The 17,381-nt window shown below is 37.6% G+C and overlaps 1 protein-coding gene across 1 annotated transcript in view; it reads left to right on the top strand.

The window, feature by feature from the left end:
• Window positions 1-17,381, top strand: part of ZGRF1 (zinc finger GRF-type containing 1) — a 75,343-nt gene that overhangs the window by 9,292 nt on the left and 48,670 nt on the right. Inside the window, exons 4-8 of the mRNA XM_075543910.1 lie at window positions 910-969; window positions 2,493-2,678; window positions 3,051-5,286; window positions 13,939-14,012; window positions 15,508-15,567. Of these exons, the coding sequence (XP_075400025.1) occupies window positions 910-969; window positions 2,493-2,678; window positions 3,051-5,286; window positions 13,939-14,012; window positions 15,508-15,567 (2,616 nt within the window). The remainder of the gene's footprint in view (window positions 1-909; window positions 970-2,492; window positions 2,679-3,050; window positions 5,287-13,938; window positions 14,013-15,507; window positions 15,568-17,381) is intronic.

The following is a 17,381-nucleotide window of genomic DNA, read 5'->3' on the forward strand; positions in this document are numbered from 1 at the left end:
TTTTTTCAATAGTTACTTCTTTATTAGAAAGTCGCTGCTGCCAACTTAACGTTTTCCACCGACCCGGGGAGAGGACACTTGCACGGGCTGCACAAACTTTTGCTTAGGTCCTGCCTTGGTGGGGGCCTTGGTAGCGGCCATTGCTGTCTTTTTGGAAGCTTGTTTTGCCTTCTTTGCTTCCTTGTCAGCCCTGATGGCCTGTTCTCGCTGGGCCTTTCTAACCTCAGGTTTCTGATCCCTCTTGGCCATTTTATTTATCATCAAGAGATGCACCTGCGATGGCCCTCTGGAGTTTGACCTCACGGCGGGTTCTTTCCTTTTGAATTTCTTCCCATTGCCCCTTCTTGTGCTTCCTCCTGTAGAGGACAGTCCAATTGATCTGCCGATTCGCATTTTGCATTAAGGAACTAGAAAACCTTTCCATCGGTCCTGGCGTAGCGCCGCCCCCGCCCGGGGTAAATCTGTACCCACAGAAGCTGCACTGCTCGACCTTCATGGTTGCGGCAGCAGAGGGCCGGGAAGAAGGCGAAGAGGTCTGAGGCTAATTTTTACAGGAATAGAAAACCCTGTCTTTCTCCGTGGGAGCAGCTGGTGGTTTTGAACTGCTGACCTTGCGGGTCTAAGCCAAACTTGTAACCACTATGCTGCCAGGCTCTTTAAGTAAGATCCTATGGTACAGATTATGTTACTAATTTTTTTATGTGGATGCCTTTGCTCTCTCGCCCTGACTGAGTAGCTACTGAACAGGCCATTAAAATGGATGCATTTTCAAATCCACATTAAACAAAATGGGTAATCATTTTATCACGTGACTTACCTATATGATATTTTTTGATTTGCTATTAAGAGGTTGAAAAAATACATAGTTGTGCTCTTTTCCTTTTTAACATTCATTTTCTTTTCACATAGGCAATATTATATGATGACAAAGGAGGTTGTCTGGAGAGTGTCTTTCTTAAGCACCTTGAGGTATTTTAGTGTGTTTGTCTTATTTTTAAATTATTGTTTTAACAAAACCCTATCTTTTAACTACTTCCTTTCTCGGTGTTGTTGTTACTAAAAAGTACAGTCATAGCACTCATTAATAATTACAGCTAATGTTTTTTGAGCCTTTGTTATTGACCAGATCCTATTCTAAAACTCCCACACAATGCTTGCTTCAGTTCCTCAAGTAGCCCTGTGGTTTTATGGAAGGACGGGGAGTGCAGTGCAGATGGTTATGTAACTTGCCTGCTTCATAAGGTTCTATTTCTGGGGCTGGGGCTCATCCAAGAACCCCAGCGGTACTCCATGGCTGTCATAGGTGAGAGCTATAATTATACCTATTATGTTTGAAATTATTATTCCAATAGTTTCTCAAATTGTTATTCTACTTGTCTATTATTGGGGAGTTTGTGGGGCCCAGACTCACTTCCTATCTTCAAATGCTTCCTAGCTCATTGACCACTCTAACTTCCCTACTGTAAAAGGTGGATCACATATAACCCTAGTGGGTGGATCTGAAGATCAAGAATAACCTATATACCTCACCACAGCACAGTGATTGTCAGTGTTAAAATAAATCTTGTTATTACTACCATACTGATTTTTATCTATGATTTACTAGTGGCATGGTCTTTTCCTGAAATCAAACTTATTACCATCAAGTGCATATTACCATGCTGCACAGTGACCCCTGTGGGTTTCTGGGACTAACTGTTTATGGGAGTAGAAAGCCTAGTCTTGCCCTCACGGAGCTACTGGTGGTCTTGAACTTCTAACCATTTGGATTGCAGACTACCCAACACATAACCACTGCACCATCATGACTCTGGGGTCTTTTTACAATGATCACAGAGTGGCTGGGAGAGGCACTCAGGGTCTGTTGTGGTGCTTCGTTGATGGTAACTATTGTTGGTATTGGTATTATCTCATCTTGTTAATCCTTTCATTGGTGACCATTTAACCTGATACAAATTCTGTGTATTTTTAAGCTAATTTGATAATTTTATTTTTATGCTACAATCAGGTGGTAGCTAGGGAATATGATTAAATAAGCAGCTAGAATAATATACATATGGAATATAATTGTGAGTGTATATAATTGTTTCATTTATAATGGTATATAATTAATACTTAATAGCTTTCATGTAATTGTGATTAGACTCTAAATTTAGTTAGATGAATTCTAACTTAAGAAGATTCTTCTTTTTCTTTGTTTGTCTTTGTTTCGCTAGCTTGTAACAAAGGGTATCACAAAGACTCCCCACCTACCCCACCCTGCACCCCACCCCTTTATCTAATGAATGCATTCGTGGACTCTTTTTCTGGTACTATTGTCTGTGCTGCTGTTATTGTGCTGGTTGACATAACAGCATGTTAATCAAGATGATTTATTTAACATCTGTTGTGTTTTGCTGAACTAACAGTGCTAATCGTATGGTGAGCTTATTTGGGGACACAGATAATCAAGTGATTTGATATGTATGGTTTTGACATTCTTTAAAACTTAGGTTAAACCTGGCGATGACTTAGAAAGTGATCGATACTTAATCACAGTTGAGGAGGTTAAAGTTGCTGGAAGCGCAGCGCTGACTCAAGATGTCATTAAAGAAGCACCGCCGTTCAACTCAAGGAGGACTCTCCCTTCTGGCCGGTCCCTTGGATGCCAGCCTGCTGGCTTAAAAAGGAGGTTTCCTGTAAGTTTTTCTTTAAAATATAATCAATCAGAAAAAAAAAATCAATCAGCGTATATTCGTGAAATCAAGAAGCAGTACACTTTGAGACTATTGTACTTTATCATTAGAATTAGAATTCTATTTCATAATATACTTAGAAAGGAACTGAATCCTGATTAGGAACATTTTACTAGAAATGAAATTTAGCATTTTATTTTAGCAAGCTTAAATCTTAATTATGACTTTATGTTAAGCAAAGCATATACTCTCCACTCTGCCTCCACTCCCACTCCCACCCCACCCCCACCCCCAATTCATCCCAGTTCATTAAACATTGTCTGTGTAAGTACCTTACCTACTAATGGATAATTGCCTTATTTGTTTCAATGCTAGGGTTTCCATGTGCCACGCCAAGTGCCAAAGAAAATAGTGACTGCAGAAAGTGGTCCGCCTACTGCCTCGCTTGAGACCAGGAAACCTGAGCCAGCCTTTCTTCCTCCATTCTACGACACATTGCCTTTGTTTTCTACTGCTTGCAAGAAAGAGGCAGGGACTATCCCCACAGCGCCCGAGAACCTCACCGCTTACAGTGGAGAAAAAGATGGCATGCCTTCTTCATCTGTCTGTGCTCCACCCTTCAAGATTAACTCAGAAGCACTATGTGGTGACAATTATTTTTACCCTACTATCAGCTCTGTGCGTAGACACTCAGACTCTTTCCTCACCAATGAACCCGTGAAAACAGACGGATTAGCATCTCACTGTTTAGGAATTTCACAGAACATCAGGACCAAAGCACAGATAGTGGCTCTGCTGAAGCCCAAATCTAGTACAGGTGAAGAACTAACCTCAGAGATCACAGAACATTGCCTGAATATGCAGCCACAAGAACAGTTTGAAACTCCAACCAAAGCAAAATGCTTGGTTGAACAGGGAAGGTATGCTGAGGGACTGAGCACAGACACTTTCCACCACCAGCATCAACCAGGCAATCCCGTGAGCAAGAAAAGCCGGTGGGCCATGTATTTATCCTCACAGAGTTCACATTCTTCAGATACGGATGAAAGTGATGTAGAAAGGAAGCCCAAGGCCCAGGGAGAGGATCTAAACACAGGTACCGGAGACCTGGTACAAAAGAAGGCACGGCCCTCGGAAATGCGTGCTGGAGTGGGGGAAGCGTATAATGAAGACAAGCAAGTCCTTGATCATGACCCTCCCTCCTGGGATCAGGAAATAAACTGTGACATTCCTTCAGCCTGGGAAAGCGTTAGCTCACCAGATGCCTATAACAGTGCAGCAAATGATGGCTTATTCTCAGGACCTGGTGTCCAAGGAAATAGTAAAGGCCCTTGGGATCATAATGACCAGATATGCAGGAAAGAACCAATTCTTATTAGAGAAAATGCTCTAGAAACGCCAGAAAGAGAAGAGGAACATGAACAACCAGTGTCATCTCCTCCTCCAGAAAGGGGGCATCTACACACCGAGTCTTCTCTAAGTAGCACCTCTGATGATCGTGCAGACATGTTTTCTAAAAGGAGCACAAATAACGAAGGGATTAGCGGTGTTAATGAACTGATGAGTAAGCTAACACAGCCGTTTTGGGAAATAAATTTTAATCTGGACAATTTTGAGAGCAGTGACTCTGAGGAGGAATCACAGGAAAGCAGGACATTTATTCAGGCCTCAGAGTGTTCGGTTGAGGAAATTTTGGTTGATCATGGCAGTTCATGTTTTCAAAAGAGTTGTAGAGAGAACAGATGTAAGGAAACTGACAGCGAATGTTTGCCTCCCTCCACGGCGACCGGAGACAAAGCTGTTGAAGGCTCTCCGTCATCTCAGCTTAGTGCAGGAACCTGTGTGCGTTTTGACACAGCAGCTTGCAAAGCGGGGAACACTGGAAAAGAAGTCCAGGAGGACTGTAGTGATACATTAAGTAATTTAGACTCAGCTTTAGAGTGGATCGATGATAAACATGTAGATAATAATCAGGATGCTAATAAACCATTTGAAAACGTTGAAATTGATGGTGGTTTTGTTTCACTCCAAAATAACTCTGAAGACTTACAAACAAATTCACATGTTCATCGGCTTTTAAGAAGGGTAACTGATCAGACTCCTGAAAGCAATAGTGTCTTTCCAGAAGACCCTCAGCCTGAGTCCTTAGTTTTGGAAAGTGATCTGGACAGAAATGATGAACAAGTTTTCCCATCGTCTTCCAGCAGTGACAACAGTATCCAGATATTAAACACCAATCAAGATCATTCTGAATATATTACACTCGAAAAGTCAAAAACCCAATTTTCTAATTCTTCACTGTATCATCTGGAAAAAAAGCATATTTCCGATGAGCCAAAAGTGCACAGTTCTGAATCTACAGACTTGGGACAGATTGGAGCTTTACCCCATGGACACATTGAGAGAGAAAGCAGTAAGGATTGCAGACAACATTGGAATAATCCTAGAAATTCCCCAGGACTTTCAGCATTAGAACATGACATTTCCCTTTTAAGGTCTCTGTCCGAACACAGGACAGCTTTGGAAAGCTTGGAGATGTTGAAAAAGGAAAATGCACCGTCTGAACAACAGGAAAGGCAGCAGACTTCTTCACCTGAGAGCAGCCCTGAAGGTTAGAATGACAAGTCTCTTTTTGTTCTCCTTATAGCTTAAAGGCTGTAAAGGTACTTGGTCCTTGGGGCTACGTTGAAGAACTACCTAAGGTGTTAGTCAGTAATATATGTACTCGGTAAGTAGCTCTGGTAGTGTAGTGCTGAGGAGCTGGACTGCTAACTAAAAGGTGAGCAGTTCGAAACCACCAGCTGCTCTGTGGGAAACAAAAGTTTTACTCCTGTAAAGAGTTGGTCTAGGACACTCAAAGGGGCAGGTCTTCCCTGTCCTGTAGACTTGTAATAAGTTGGCACTGATTTGATGGCAGTGAGTTTGGTTTTGGTATATGTATTTGGTGAAATCAATTTTATTAGGATGACATAGTAAAAATGTGAATCTCCCCCATCACAATTCCCTGTCCACTCCTCAAAACTTTTTGTAAGCTTTCAGAAATATATTACAGATATTCTGGCATCATAAACAAGTCTATATCTTAGTAGATACCTATTTTTTATACTGTAGACCACATCCTAAAATAGAGTACCATTTTCAAATTTAGAATTTCATATAACAACATACTTCCATTGATGGCTATTATTTGGTGATGTTTAAAAATTAGAGTGAAACTCATATAGCATAAAATTAATCATTTAAAATGTAGATAGTTTCTTGTCTTCCAATTTAGATGCCTTTTCTTTATTTTTTGCCCAAATGCTCTGGTTGGCACTTCCAGTCCAGTATTGAATGGCAATAATGGAAGTGGGCATCCTTCGTTGTCTTGTGTCTGAGATTAGGGGGAACCTTTTAGTTTTGTACAAGGCGTTTGATATTAGCTGTTCGTTTTTCAGAAAGGCCCTTGTGTTAGTCTGGGTGGGCTACAGAAACAAATTCATAGACACTCATATAAGAAAGAGGTTTATATACAAGAGCAATTGAATATTGACAATATCCCAGCCCAGTTCAGATCAAGCCCATAAGTCCAATATTAGCCCCTATGTCCGACACCAATCAATATAGTCCTCTTAAGACTCATGAAATACATGCATTGGAGGAAATACATACATACAGGAGGATCACAGGCCAGTGGGTTGGAAGTCTTGTGGAGCCAGTGGTGGTGTAAGCATATCAATGCTGGCGGGGTCTATCAGTGATCTCATGTGGCTGCTCTGGCTCCAGAGGTCTGGTTACTTCAGGGTGGGTTCATGTGGCTTCTCCAGTTCCCAGGGCATAGTGCCATGTGTCTTGTCAGTAGAGCATCTCTCAGAGAGTGAGCAGAGAGAGTCTTGTTTCTAAGGAGGAAATACAGGAATTCCCAGAATCCTCACAAAGGCCATGCCCACACAGAGGCCTCATTGGCTATAGCCAGATTGACAGAGTAGACTCCACCCCTTTATCTCCCAAATCCCAAATTGACACCAGATTATGTAACTACCACAGCCCTTCATCCTGATAAGAAAAGTATCTTCTGTTAGTTGGTTGAATGTTTTTATCCTGAGAGTATGCTGAAATTTGTCAAATACTTTTTCTATGAATATTAGGCTAAAGTGGTCTGCTATTCCATTGATCATTCTTGTTTTGAACCACTTTTGCATTCCTGGAATACATCTTACTTGGTCCTGGTGTTTAATCTGTTTACTGTGCTGTTCAATTTGATTTACTCATAGTTTGTGGAGGATTTATGCATCTATGATCATAAGGGAAATTGATATGTAGTTTTCTTGCTATGTCTTTGTTTGGCTTTGGCCTCAGAAAAATGCTTGCCTCATGGGCTGTATTAGGAAGTGCTTCTCCTCTTGTGTGTCTGGGAAGAGTTTCAGTAGGGTAGACATTCGTTCTTTTTGAAATATTTACGTTTCATCAGTAAAGCCATCTAACCCCTGACTTATCTTTGTTGGGAGTTTGATTTTATTTTGAAGTAATATTTGTGATAAATAAAGGAATATATAAGAGGCTTCAAAAAGTTCATGGAAAAATGTAATTAAAAGATAAAGGAATGTTCCCATGAAGTTTTTGAATTTCCCTCATACAATGATGAATATTGGTTAACAGAATTAAAAAAATTTTTAGATCAAATAAACTCAGTAGTGAAAATAGACAGAATTTGTGGAGAGAGTAGATTGTGATATGAAACCGGTAAAGTATGACTGAGGAAGGCCTTTGGAATATAAGAGCCGTATTGGTGTAGTGGGTTACATGCTGGCTTGCAATTCAAACCTATGAACCACTCGGAAATAGACAATACAATTTTGAAGGGAAAATATAAGGCTTTTCGTTCTGTAAAGCATTACAGTCTCGGAAACCCACAGGGGCAGATCTGCCCTGTCCTATGGGGCCCTTATTGAGTCAGCATCTACTCCATAGCAGTAAGAGAGTGAGTTAGAAATGTGGTATCGTTATTTTGGGTCTATGTGTATGAAAATATAAACAAAACAGGCACCCATTCAGTGGTTTTTATATGTGCACATAAATGACAGGGTTACTAACCTCAGAGAATTCACCATTCCTACTAATGTCTATGTTGCTTCACCACCATCAAGTTAGACTACCGTGTGTACTCGAATATAAGCCGACCCGAGTATAAGCCAAAGTACCTAATTATTACCTGGGAAACCAGAAAAACTGATTGACTCGAGTATAAGCCTAGGGTGGTAAATGCAAGAAGTGAATTAGCACAGAAACCAGAGGGCAGAGATGGAGCGCAGCCACAGACACATCCTTACCAGTTCAGCTGCTGGTGTAAGTGAATCACTACAGGTGCTTCTGCAAATTGGAGCCTCCCACGTCATAGGACTGCTCTGATTGGTTAGAGATGAGTAAACAAACATTCAAAGCCCTGCTTTGAATGAACAACGGAGGAATGGCAATCACTGGCGAGGTGTTACACTTCGCTGGAGTACCACTGACCAGTGTATAAGCTGAACCCCATTTTTTGCCCCTTAAAGTTCTCATCTGTGTGCTAAGGTTACTTTGTCAGTTTGATCTCCTGCAGATAATTCTTTAAAAAGTTGCAATGCTCAAAGTAAATATTTTTAATAATTGAGCCAAACTGTTAGTTTGAAAATGACTTCATGGGACAGTTTCTGTTCAGGTGTCAGTTGCTCCAATAAGTCTGGTTTCTATGAGAATCTGGATTTCTGTTTCACATTTTTCTCCCTTTTGATCACGTTCTAGCTATTGATTCCTTTATTAGAATGTTCAGTAATGGTGGGAGATCACCTTTTTTTCTGGTTCCATGGCACAAGAGCCAGTAAGGAATTCATGAATACAAATAAACCTGTAGCTCATTTCCTTAGAAAATGCATGTTTTTAATACAGTAAAATTAATTTGTGGTGATAAAGTCCCTTTTTCCATTTAAACTCTACCTCTTGGTCCATGTACAGGCCCAAATGAGTACAATAAAGTGTTCTGGAATTTTCATTTGTACTATTTTATAATTTTTTTCTTTTGCATTCATTAAGTGATGTCTAAGGTGATGTTTTAAGGCTGAATTATCCTCTTCCCAACTTTATACCCTAGACATTTTCAGTATACATTGGTAGTTCTTACGTGAATCAATTATTGGTATGGAAACTATAAACTTACGATTTTCTATTTTTATCATTCTTTTTATAAATGATACTTTTCTATAATGAAGAGCTTCCCCTACCTCTCTCCCACTTCTGCCCACCTCACTTCTTTATTTTATTGTTTCCTAATATCGGTATAGACTCACTGATCTTTTAAAAAATTCTTTGATGTAATCATTCCTATCATCACTCATTTTAATCTCTTACCACAGATTTTCTTCTCCTTCCCCCGTCCCTTACTGGCGTTGATCTACTTCTGCAGTGAGAAATACAGAGGGTGTGTATGATGCAGGACTGGGCAACATCTTATTTTGTTATACATAGTTGCCGGGAGTGAGGGTGCCTGACGAGGGAGCCCGGGTGGCATGGTACGTTACGTTTTGGGCTGCTAACCACTCGGTCGGCAGCTTGAGACCACCACCGACTGAGGGAAGATGAGGATCTCTGCTCTTGTTTACAGGGCCGTTAGGAGTTGGAATCAACATGACGGCCAGTGCTTTTGGTTTTGATTTGGAACAACCATAAACTATATACAAAATAGTTTCTCAATTATTGTACAAATACCACTGCTTAACAACCACACTAAAAAACCCAAACCTTTATATTAAAAAAACCCAAGAATCCTTTTCAGTTCTTTTTTATAGACTATCCTGTTAGAAGCAGAGAATATTATATTCAAAAGTTATTTGAATTAATTTTCTTTAGTGTAACTATGTTATCATTCGATATAAATATAGTTAATTGAGTTGTTTAGTATTAGAACTTTTCTTCCCATCTTTGCCTTATTTTCATTTTTTTGTTAAAGTATTAATGTAATTCAAAAGTCAAAGCCATGTATATATAAACATATTCATATCCTTTCCATATGCTTTGTATATCATTCCTGTCCACCTGCTGTAGGTAGGCAGTTTATTCCTTTTTGCAAAAATAAGCAGCTAAATATTAACATATTTCACACTAATACGATACACCATATGGATTTTACAAAACTAGCAGCCTCTCATAAGGTATTTTGCTGTGTGCTATACTTACGTGTTTGTGCACATTATTTAAGTAGATGTGTTATATTTGAAAACACAGTATATCCTTTTATATCTAGGTCTTTTGTTTCTTTTATATTGTAGGTGTATATTCAGGTTAAATACCTAGAAGTGAGATTGCTGAAGAATTGGTAAATTGGTGTGTAAATACGTAGCTATTGCCACTCTACCTCCATAGAGATGATATCATTTGTCACTCCTACCAACAGCATGTGACAATCTGGTCTATTCTCTTGTCAGTGGTGTATTGCCAAGCTTTGGAGTTTTTGCTGATCTGATACGTAGAGTAACTGTGAGTTAGCATCCACTTGATGGCAGTGAGTTTTCAAGTGTTTTTTTGATAGACAAGAAATGGCATTTTAGCAAATTTAAAATTTGTACTTACATTATTACAAATTAAATTGAGCTTTTCATATGCTTATGTATCATTTGTAGGAGCATCAGAAAATTAATGAACTGATATAATTAAAGATTATGGAATTATCCTGCAAACTTTTTCTTAAATTCAGTTGTTCACATGAAGTTTGGTTTTTTAATTCTCCTTAATTTGTAAGAGTTCTTTATTATTAAGGATATTAAGTTCTTATCTCAGGTTTATGTTGCAGATAGTTTTTTTCAGTATATCATTGGTCTCAACTTTTTTATTGCATATTGCCAATGAATAGCATTGCATCTTAAATATGTAATAGTATTGTACACACAGTGAATGTTGTACAGATGAACAAACATTAAAGATACTCTCAAAGAAAAGTTTAAATTGGACTCTTATTTGAACATCTCAAGTGATTTCTGGGGAAAACATAGATATGGTATGTTACTAACAAATTTTGTTTTCCATGTTTTTTTTTTCTCTTTTGCAAAAATAAGCTGCTCAACATTACATATTTCACTGAAGTACCAAGGAAAAACATATCATTAACTTTGATGACAGGTTTATTTTCTAAACAATTAGAAATAAGAGAACGTTTCAATGAAAAATAAAAATGACTAGGTATAATTATATAACACCATTTAAGGATATACATTTACAATCTATGATAATTTAAGAGTCACAGAATTTTATTTGAGGGAATAATTTTATGCTTTACTCATTGATCCTATTAAGTTGGAAAAGAAGTGTTTCTAGATATAAATAGATATCTCTTAAAAGGATTAAGCCTGTTTTCTTGAACCAATTTAAGAAAATGGAACCTATTGTAATACGAAGCAATAATTTTAGGGGTTCCTTACAAATTAGGGAAGACTTAATTATTGCTTTAGAATGTGTGAAAGTTTTTAAAAACAAGATCCAGTATGTTACAACTTTTGTGTGATGATTGGCTCTCGCTTAGAACATGTAACTTTAGAATTTTATTTCAGGATGAGTACAGAAAAAGAATTGTCAGTTTTTTAAAAATGCTTAAAACTTTTAGACACATCAATTTCCAAAATCGTTTTTATTTCATTAAATTTTTTCTGAGAATTTAAACAAAAAATTATGAAACCAAGAATAACAGTTGCCTAAAAGTAAAGTTTACATCAGGTATCATTTTTTTCCTCAGTAAGAATCATCCTAAAATAATAACCTGCCTGTACCTTTAAGAGATCCTGAAATTATTGACTATATACTCTTATATGAAGGAGAATTCTGTTTTGTAAAAGGATACCTCCTCGTAAGGTGATAGGATTATACAGTGTTGGCTTCCTTTCCATTCCAGCAACTTGCCAGCTTTCTTTTAAAATTCTTCAGGTGAGTTGAGTGAAGGTTTTCAGAGCAGATCAGTTTTCCATTCTGCAATTCATAGACATTTTGTTTCATGTCATTGATTACAATACCTACAATACAATGCCATCTATCCCACTAATCTTGTGTTTCCTGTTTCCATTCCTCTTCCCAACCTTTCTGAACGTTGCCCTTTTGATCTCAGTGGTTGATTATTCTAAGGAATGAGTAGGTTAGACTGAGGAATATAGAGACCTGTCTGTTTGGCTGTTGTTTGTTGGACAGAAGAGGGAAGCTGGAAAATTCCACTGAGAGAATAAAAGCCACCTTAGGAACAAGGGAGCAGTCACAAAGAGTTCAGTGGATAAACAACATTACTCACATGTACTAACTCAAGAACCCTGCTCTTAGGGAACTCTCTCCTACCGCGAGCGTGGGTGTGCGGTGGGGAAATATAACTAAGGGAAAGTGAGGGATTGACCTCAAAAGTATCAAAAGTTCTCCTTCCTTTCCCCCTGGACAATCATGAATATTCCTCCCCTTAACATATATTTGTAAAAGTAGACTAAGTAGCTCTGCGTTGAATCACTCTTACGGCAGTGGTTCTCAACCTTCATAATGCCAAGACGCTTTAATACAGTTCCTTATGTTGTGGTGACCCCTCAACCATAACATTATTTGTGTTGCTACTTCGTAACTGTAATTTTTATGAATCGGGCCACCCCTGTGAAACGTCTTTCTACCACCAAAGGGGTTGTGTCCCACAGGTTGAGAACCGCTGCTCTAAGGCATCTCCCCTCCAGGGAGACTGATGGCTCCTCCTTCAAAACATACTTTCGCTTTTAAATGAATGCTTGCCTGAGTGAGCTGCTGTGCTGTGTGTATTTTCTACTGGGTGGGCCACTGACTCCTGTTTCTTTGATTTGGAGAGAAGTGGAGTTAACAAGTTCAGTTCCAGACCAAAAGGGTAGTTGAGGGCCATCTTCTCAGGGGTCCTGATAGTCTTTATTCAAGCAGTAAGTTTGCTCCTTTTAAAAGAGTTTTAGTTTTGCTCCCACTCTATCCAGAACCTTCTAACGTAATCCCCGACGAGCAAGTGGTAGTGTTAGCCAGGGACCATCTAGTCTTCTGGCCTCAGGGGCATGGAGGCTGACCTCTGAATGGCACATTGGTCACTTGGACTAATTGTTTCCACGTATATTCCGTTTTCTTCATGCTTTGCCGATCCAGGTGAGAGAGATCCATCGTTACATCTAAGAGGCTGTCATTGGCTCACCAGCTTTCCTACCTCAGAGTTTTCTGCCTTTCACCCAAGGCATAGCTGGATTTTTTTTTCTCCCTCATCCTAACTTCTGATGAGATGCCTTTCTTCATCATACTTTCTAAAGCTACTCTAGCATGCCACCCTTGTATATGAGGTGGTTTCATAAAGTGTGAGGGGAAACCGGGTTTTGTCTAGAATCGACAAAACAGTCATTTATAAAATTATCAAAGGTTCATGGGAGGGGGGAGGGAGGGGGAAAATGAGCTAATACCAAGGGCTCAAGTGGAAAGCATATGTTTTGAGAATGATGACGGCACCAAAATGTACAAATGTGCTTGGCACAATGGATGGAGGTATGGATTGTGATAAGACTTGTACAAGTCCCCAATGAAATGATTTAATAAAAAAAAGATAATAACATTTCTCAACATACTTTTTGAAACACTGGCATACCTACCCTTTTGTGTCACAATCTGAATTTAAATGATTTAGTTATTTGTCTGCTAGGTTGTTCTGTTTTCAGGGATCTTGTTTATTTTAAGTCATGCTTTGAAAAGAATTGTTTTGTGAATAAGCAAGTATACTTTTTTCTCAAGCGATAGTCAAATAGATTTTGGATCTAGAAATGGCATCTAAGTGGTTTTTTCTTTTTATGTTTCACAACAGCAGTGTAACCGAGGGAGGGGTTTGTCTTGCTCCTGGATAACCAGCCATTATTTAATTTTTAGTGTAGCTATTGCTTTAGTGTTTATTTTTCAATTAGTTTGAGCAACAGAAAGGAAGCATACCTACTCTTGACTTAATTCTGAGTTTTAAAAATGTCTTTATCATGACAGTATTCAAAGTTATAAAAAGAATCCCCTAAGTGACCCACATTCCAGATTCAATAATTACCAAGATTTTGCCCCACATTGAAATTTCAGTGACATAGTCCTTGTCTCTTTCACTAAAAGTTTAGACTGCTCAAACAAACACACTCATTGCCAACGAGTTGATTCCAACTCTTCGTGCTCCTACAGGACAGGTTAGAAGTGCCCTGTGAGTTTCTTGAGACTTACTAGTTATGTATATAATTTATATGATTTGATTTTTACTCTATAGCTTGGAAACCCCTTACAATAGTTTCACAAACTATGCCAGAGTCTCCTCATCTGAGCCAGGAGTTTCCTCGACAGGTGTGTATATTTTTTTCCTATTGTTATATTCTTATATTTTGATATAGCAAGTTATGTGATTTTTAAAAATAGGGTTATAATGACAGATGTTCCCAAGCAACATGTTTCTGATCCATCAGTATCAGTAATTTTTTTTCATAGCTTATCTCGACCAAAAGAAATACCTTACAGTTTTACTTCTTTTTACAGGTCTGCTTTTTAAGTAGGTAGTACATAGTATTAAATAACTTAATACGTAACTTTAGTCCAATAATTTAGTAAGCATTTCATTTGTAAATGAGCACAGATACACCACTTCTCAACCTTTGAAGTAGATTAGACAACATCACTCCATTTCTTCAACATTGATTTTTCACACAGTAATTGCTCTTATCATTAGCAACCTCATCAAGCTCAGCTTTATGAAGATGCTATTAAAAGATAATATTATCTAATGTTGAACTATCTTGACTTCATTCATTCAGCGCCTAACACTTAATGCATGACACTGGTCTCCTCTAAATTAAAATATTTCCTGGAACCTTATGAAATGCACTGTGTTCCGCAGGATACCGTGATGCACAGTTTGAGAACCATGATCATAATATTAAATATAGTGCTGCTAATTTGGATGACTTGGCAATTAGCAATAGTTTAGAGTAGTTTTTATCGAAGAGAATGCTGTTACCACTTTTGAAGGGAGAATTCTTATTTGGCATTGCCATTTCTAGTGGACATGTATGAAAGAAAATAAAACTGCCTAGCTTCTTTGCCTATATTTAAAAATATGGTTCAATCAGTGTTCCCCAAAGTGGGTGATACTGCCCTTTGGGAGCTGCTGTAGTGATCCAAGTTGGCAGGGGTGGGGTTGCGAAAGCAGATTCTCACACTTTTCTCCTGGATTATGGACTAAAGTAGAAAGTTTTTCATTGCCAGAAGAGTCCTAAGCAATTTTTTCCCCTGAAAAGTGGGTGATAGGCCAAATAAGTTTGGGGAAACTATGGGTTAGAATTAATGTATTTAAATAATGTTATAGCCCTTCCCCTTAATGTCCAATTATTTCGCATTATTAAAAACTTCTCATAAAAATACCATTTAAATGTTATTTAACAGTCCATCATATAACTGTCTTCTATTGACATTGTGGTTATTTTTTACATTTTACTATTATAAATAATGCATGGGTTTGCTCATAAATAATTATTTGCACTTTAAACTAGCTTCTTAGATTTGATTGTCAGGTGGCACTGAAAGTCTAAAAATAATTTTCTTAGGTTTTTGATACATATTGCCAAACCTAAAAATTTAAATATGTTATAACATGAATATTTATTTTTGCCTATTCAAACCAGTACTGTTAAGAGGTGTTAGCTCCTGCTAAGTGTTCAAAGTATGTTATTAACATGTTAGTTTTTCTTTCTTTGATTATTAATGATTGTATTCATGTATCATTTATGTCTAGTAGAAATTTATATTTTTATCTTATAAATTGTTACTGTCTTTTGGTTATTCTTAGATACATGAGGTGTTAAAAGAAGGTAAAATTGAACCAAATGAGCCATTTGAGTCTTTTCAGGTAAATTATCTTTTTAAATACAAAAATATAAATTAGTCAAACAAAGGGTTTCAAAGAGTTTGTGGAAAATTTCCATTATCTTTTAATTCCATTTACATGAACTTCAAGAAGATTTTTCATATATATAACATATAATTTTTTAAGTTTGTATATTGCCAGTTGTCAGACTCATTTACAACCAGTTATCCCTAATGTAACTTACTATCTTTCGTAGCAATGTACTTTGTGATAAATACGATTTCATTAAATAATAAGTCTTTCATTATAAAGCTAACTTTATAAACTAAGCCACGAATTGTCATTGACATATGCAGCTCTGTTGCCTAACACCGAACAAAATCTGTGTTGTGGTGACTTATCATTTTTTTACCTAGGACCAAACAATAATTAGTAAATATCCAGCAATAGTAAAATTTAGCATAACAATGATCACATGTTATTTTCACTTGAAAAATAGGGTTTAACTTTTTCTAGCATAGTTGTCACACAGTATAAACTGCAGATAAATTTCATTATTGTTTTTTACAAGAATGAGTTGTCATTTAAAATAAATGCCACATGCCGTTAATAATTGACCACTACCTCACAGCAATGAGAAAGGCTTTATTACATTATTTTGAAAGAAAAATTCTGCTTTTTACAATAAAATAGGTATGCATTTTTACTTTTGTAATCGCTCTTTCTTACCACAACACTCTGAAACAGTGTCTATGTACATTGGCTGTGGAAGGAACTTTCAAAACTTTGAAAAGACATTTAATTTCATCTCTGCCTTATTGCTCTAAGTGTAATTCACTACACAGAGAAAAGGAGCTGTTTCATCTGAAAAAGTACTGTGCAATTAATTTTGAAGCTTATGTTAAAATCTGATTCCATGAAAACATCTGATCTGAAATGTAACGTGGAGGCTGTTCAGGTGCCCCTTGGTGAGCATTTGAGCTTAAGTACGGTGTTATTTGAAGAGGCGCTACCTCTTTTATTTATTAAGGACATTTTCCCCTCTCTCTTTGTCCATAGAAAGATCATTTTAAAGAGTTCCACAGTTGGATTCATTGTTTAAGCACATCTAACTCCTAAAGGAACCCTAGAGTAGTGAGGGTTAGGCTGCTCCCCAGCAGGCCTGTGGTTTGGAACTGAACCTGCTGCTCTGCAGGAGAACGATGAGGTTGTCTGCTCCAGTTAAGATGTGCAGTCTCAGAATGTACAGATCCCTGTGTAGCATCTCCATAAGTTGGAACCGACTCGGTGGCAGTAGGTTTGGTATGGATCTAGTTCATATAAGAAGTCCTGGTTATTTCTCTACAGTTACTGGATGAACTGAAAATGATCAATCAGTTGCTGCTATCTATATCTTGCATTAATGATTGTTAGAACGATGATTTATTCCTGGGTGGCAGCTGTGCTGACCACAAATGTTGCACATGATTCATTGTTGAAATCTTTGTTACTCTGCTTATTATTCATTTTCTTTTCATTTCATGCTAAGTTTTCAATGAATCCATCTCCATTTGAATAAGTATTAGATTTCAAGGGTGATGTATTATGTACCAAACCAGTTTTTCCAGTGTTAAAATTTTAATTGAAATTCTGGTCTGAATTTTGTAATGTGTTGGGTTTTTAAAAAATTGAGCATAAAAGTTCAATTAAAAATTGAGCATAATACGTGCTAGAGAGCACTTTTTGTTATTTATAAACACCGAAGCCTACTGTCACCAAGTCAATTCTGACTCAGCTCTATGTAGGGTTTCAAAACGTTGAAAAGACATTTAATTTCAGCTCTGCCTTTTCTGGGAAAAGACACCTTCATCCTTCTC

The sequence above is a fragment of the Tenrec ecaudatus genome, chromosome 3 (assembly GCF_050624435.1).
Source record: "Tenrec ecaudatus isolate mTenEca1 chromosome 3, mTenEca1.hap1, whole genome shotgun sequence".
Taxonomy (NCBI): Eukaryota; Metazoa; Chordata; class Mammalia; order Afrosoricida; family Tenrecidae; genus Tenrec; species Tenrec ecaudatus.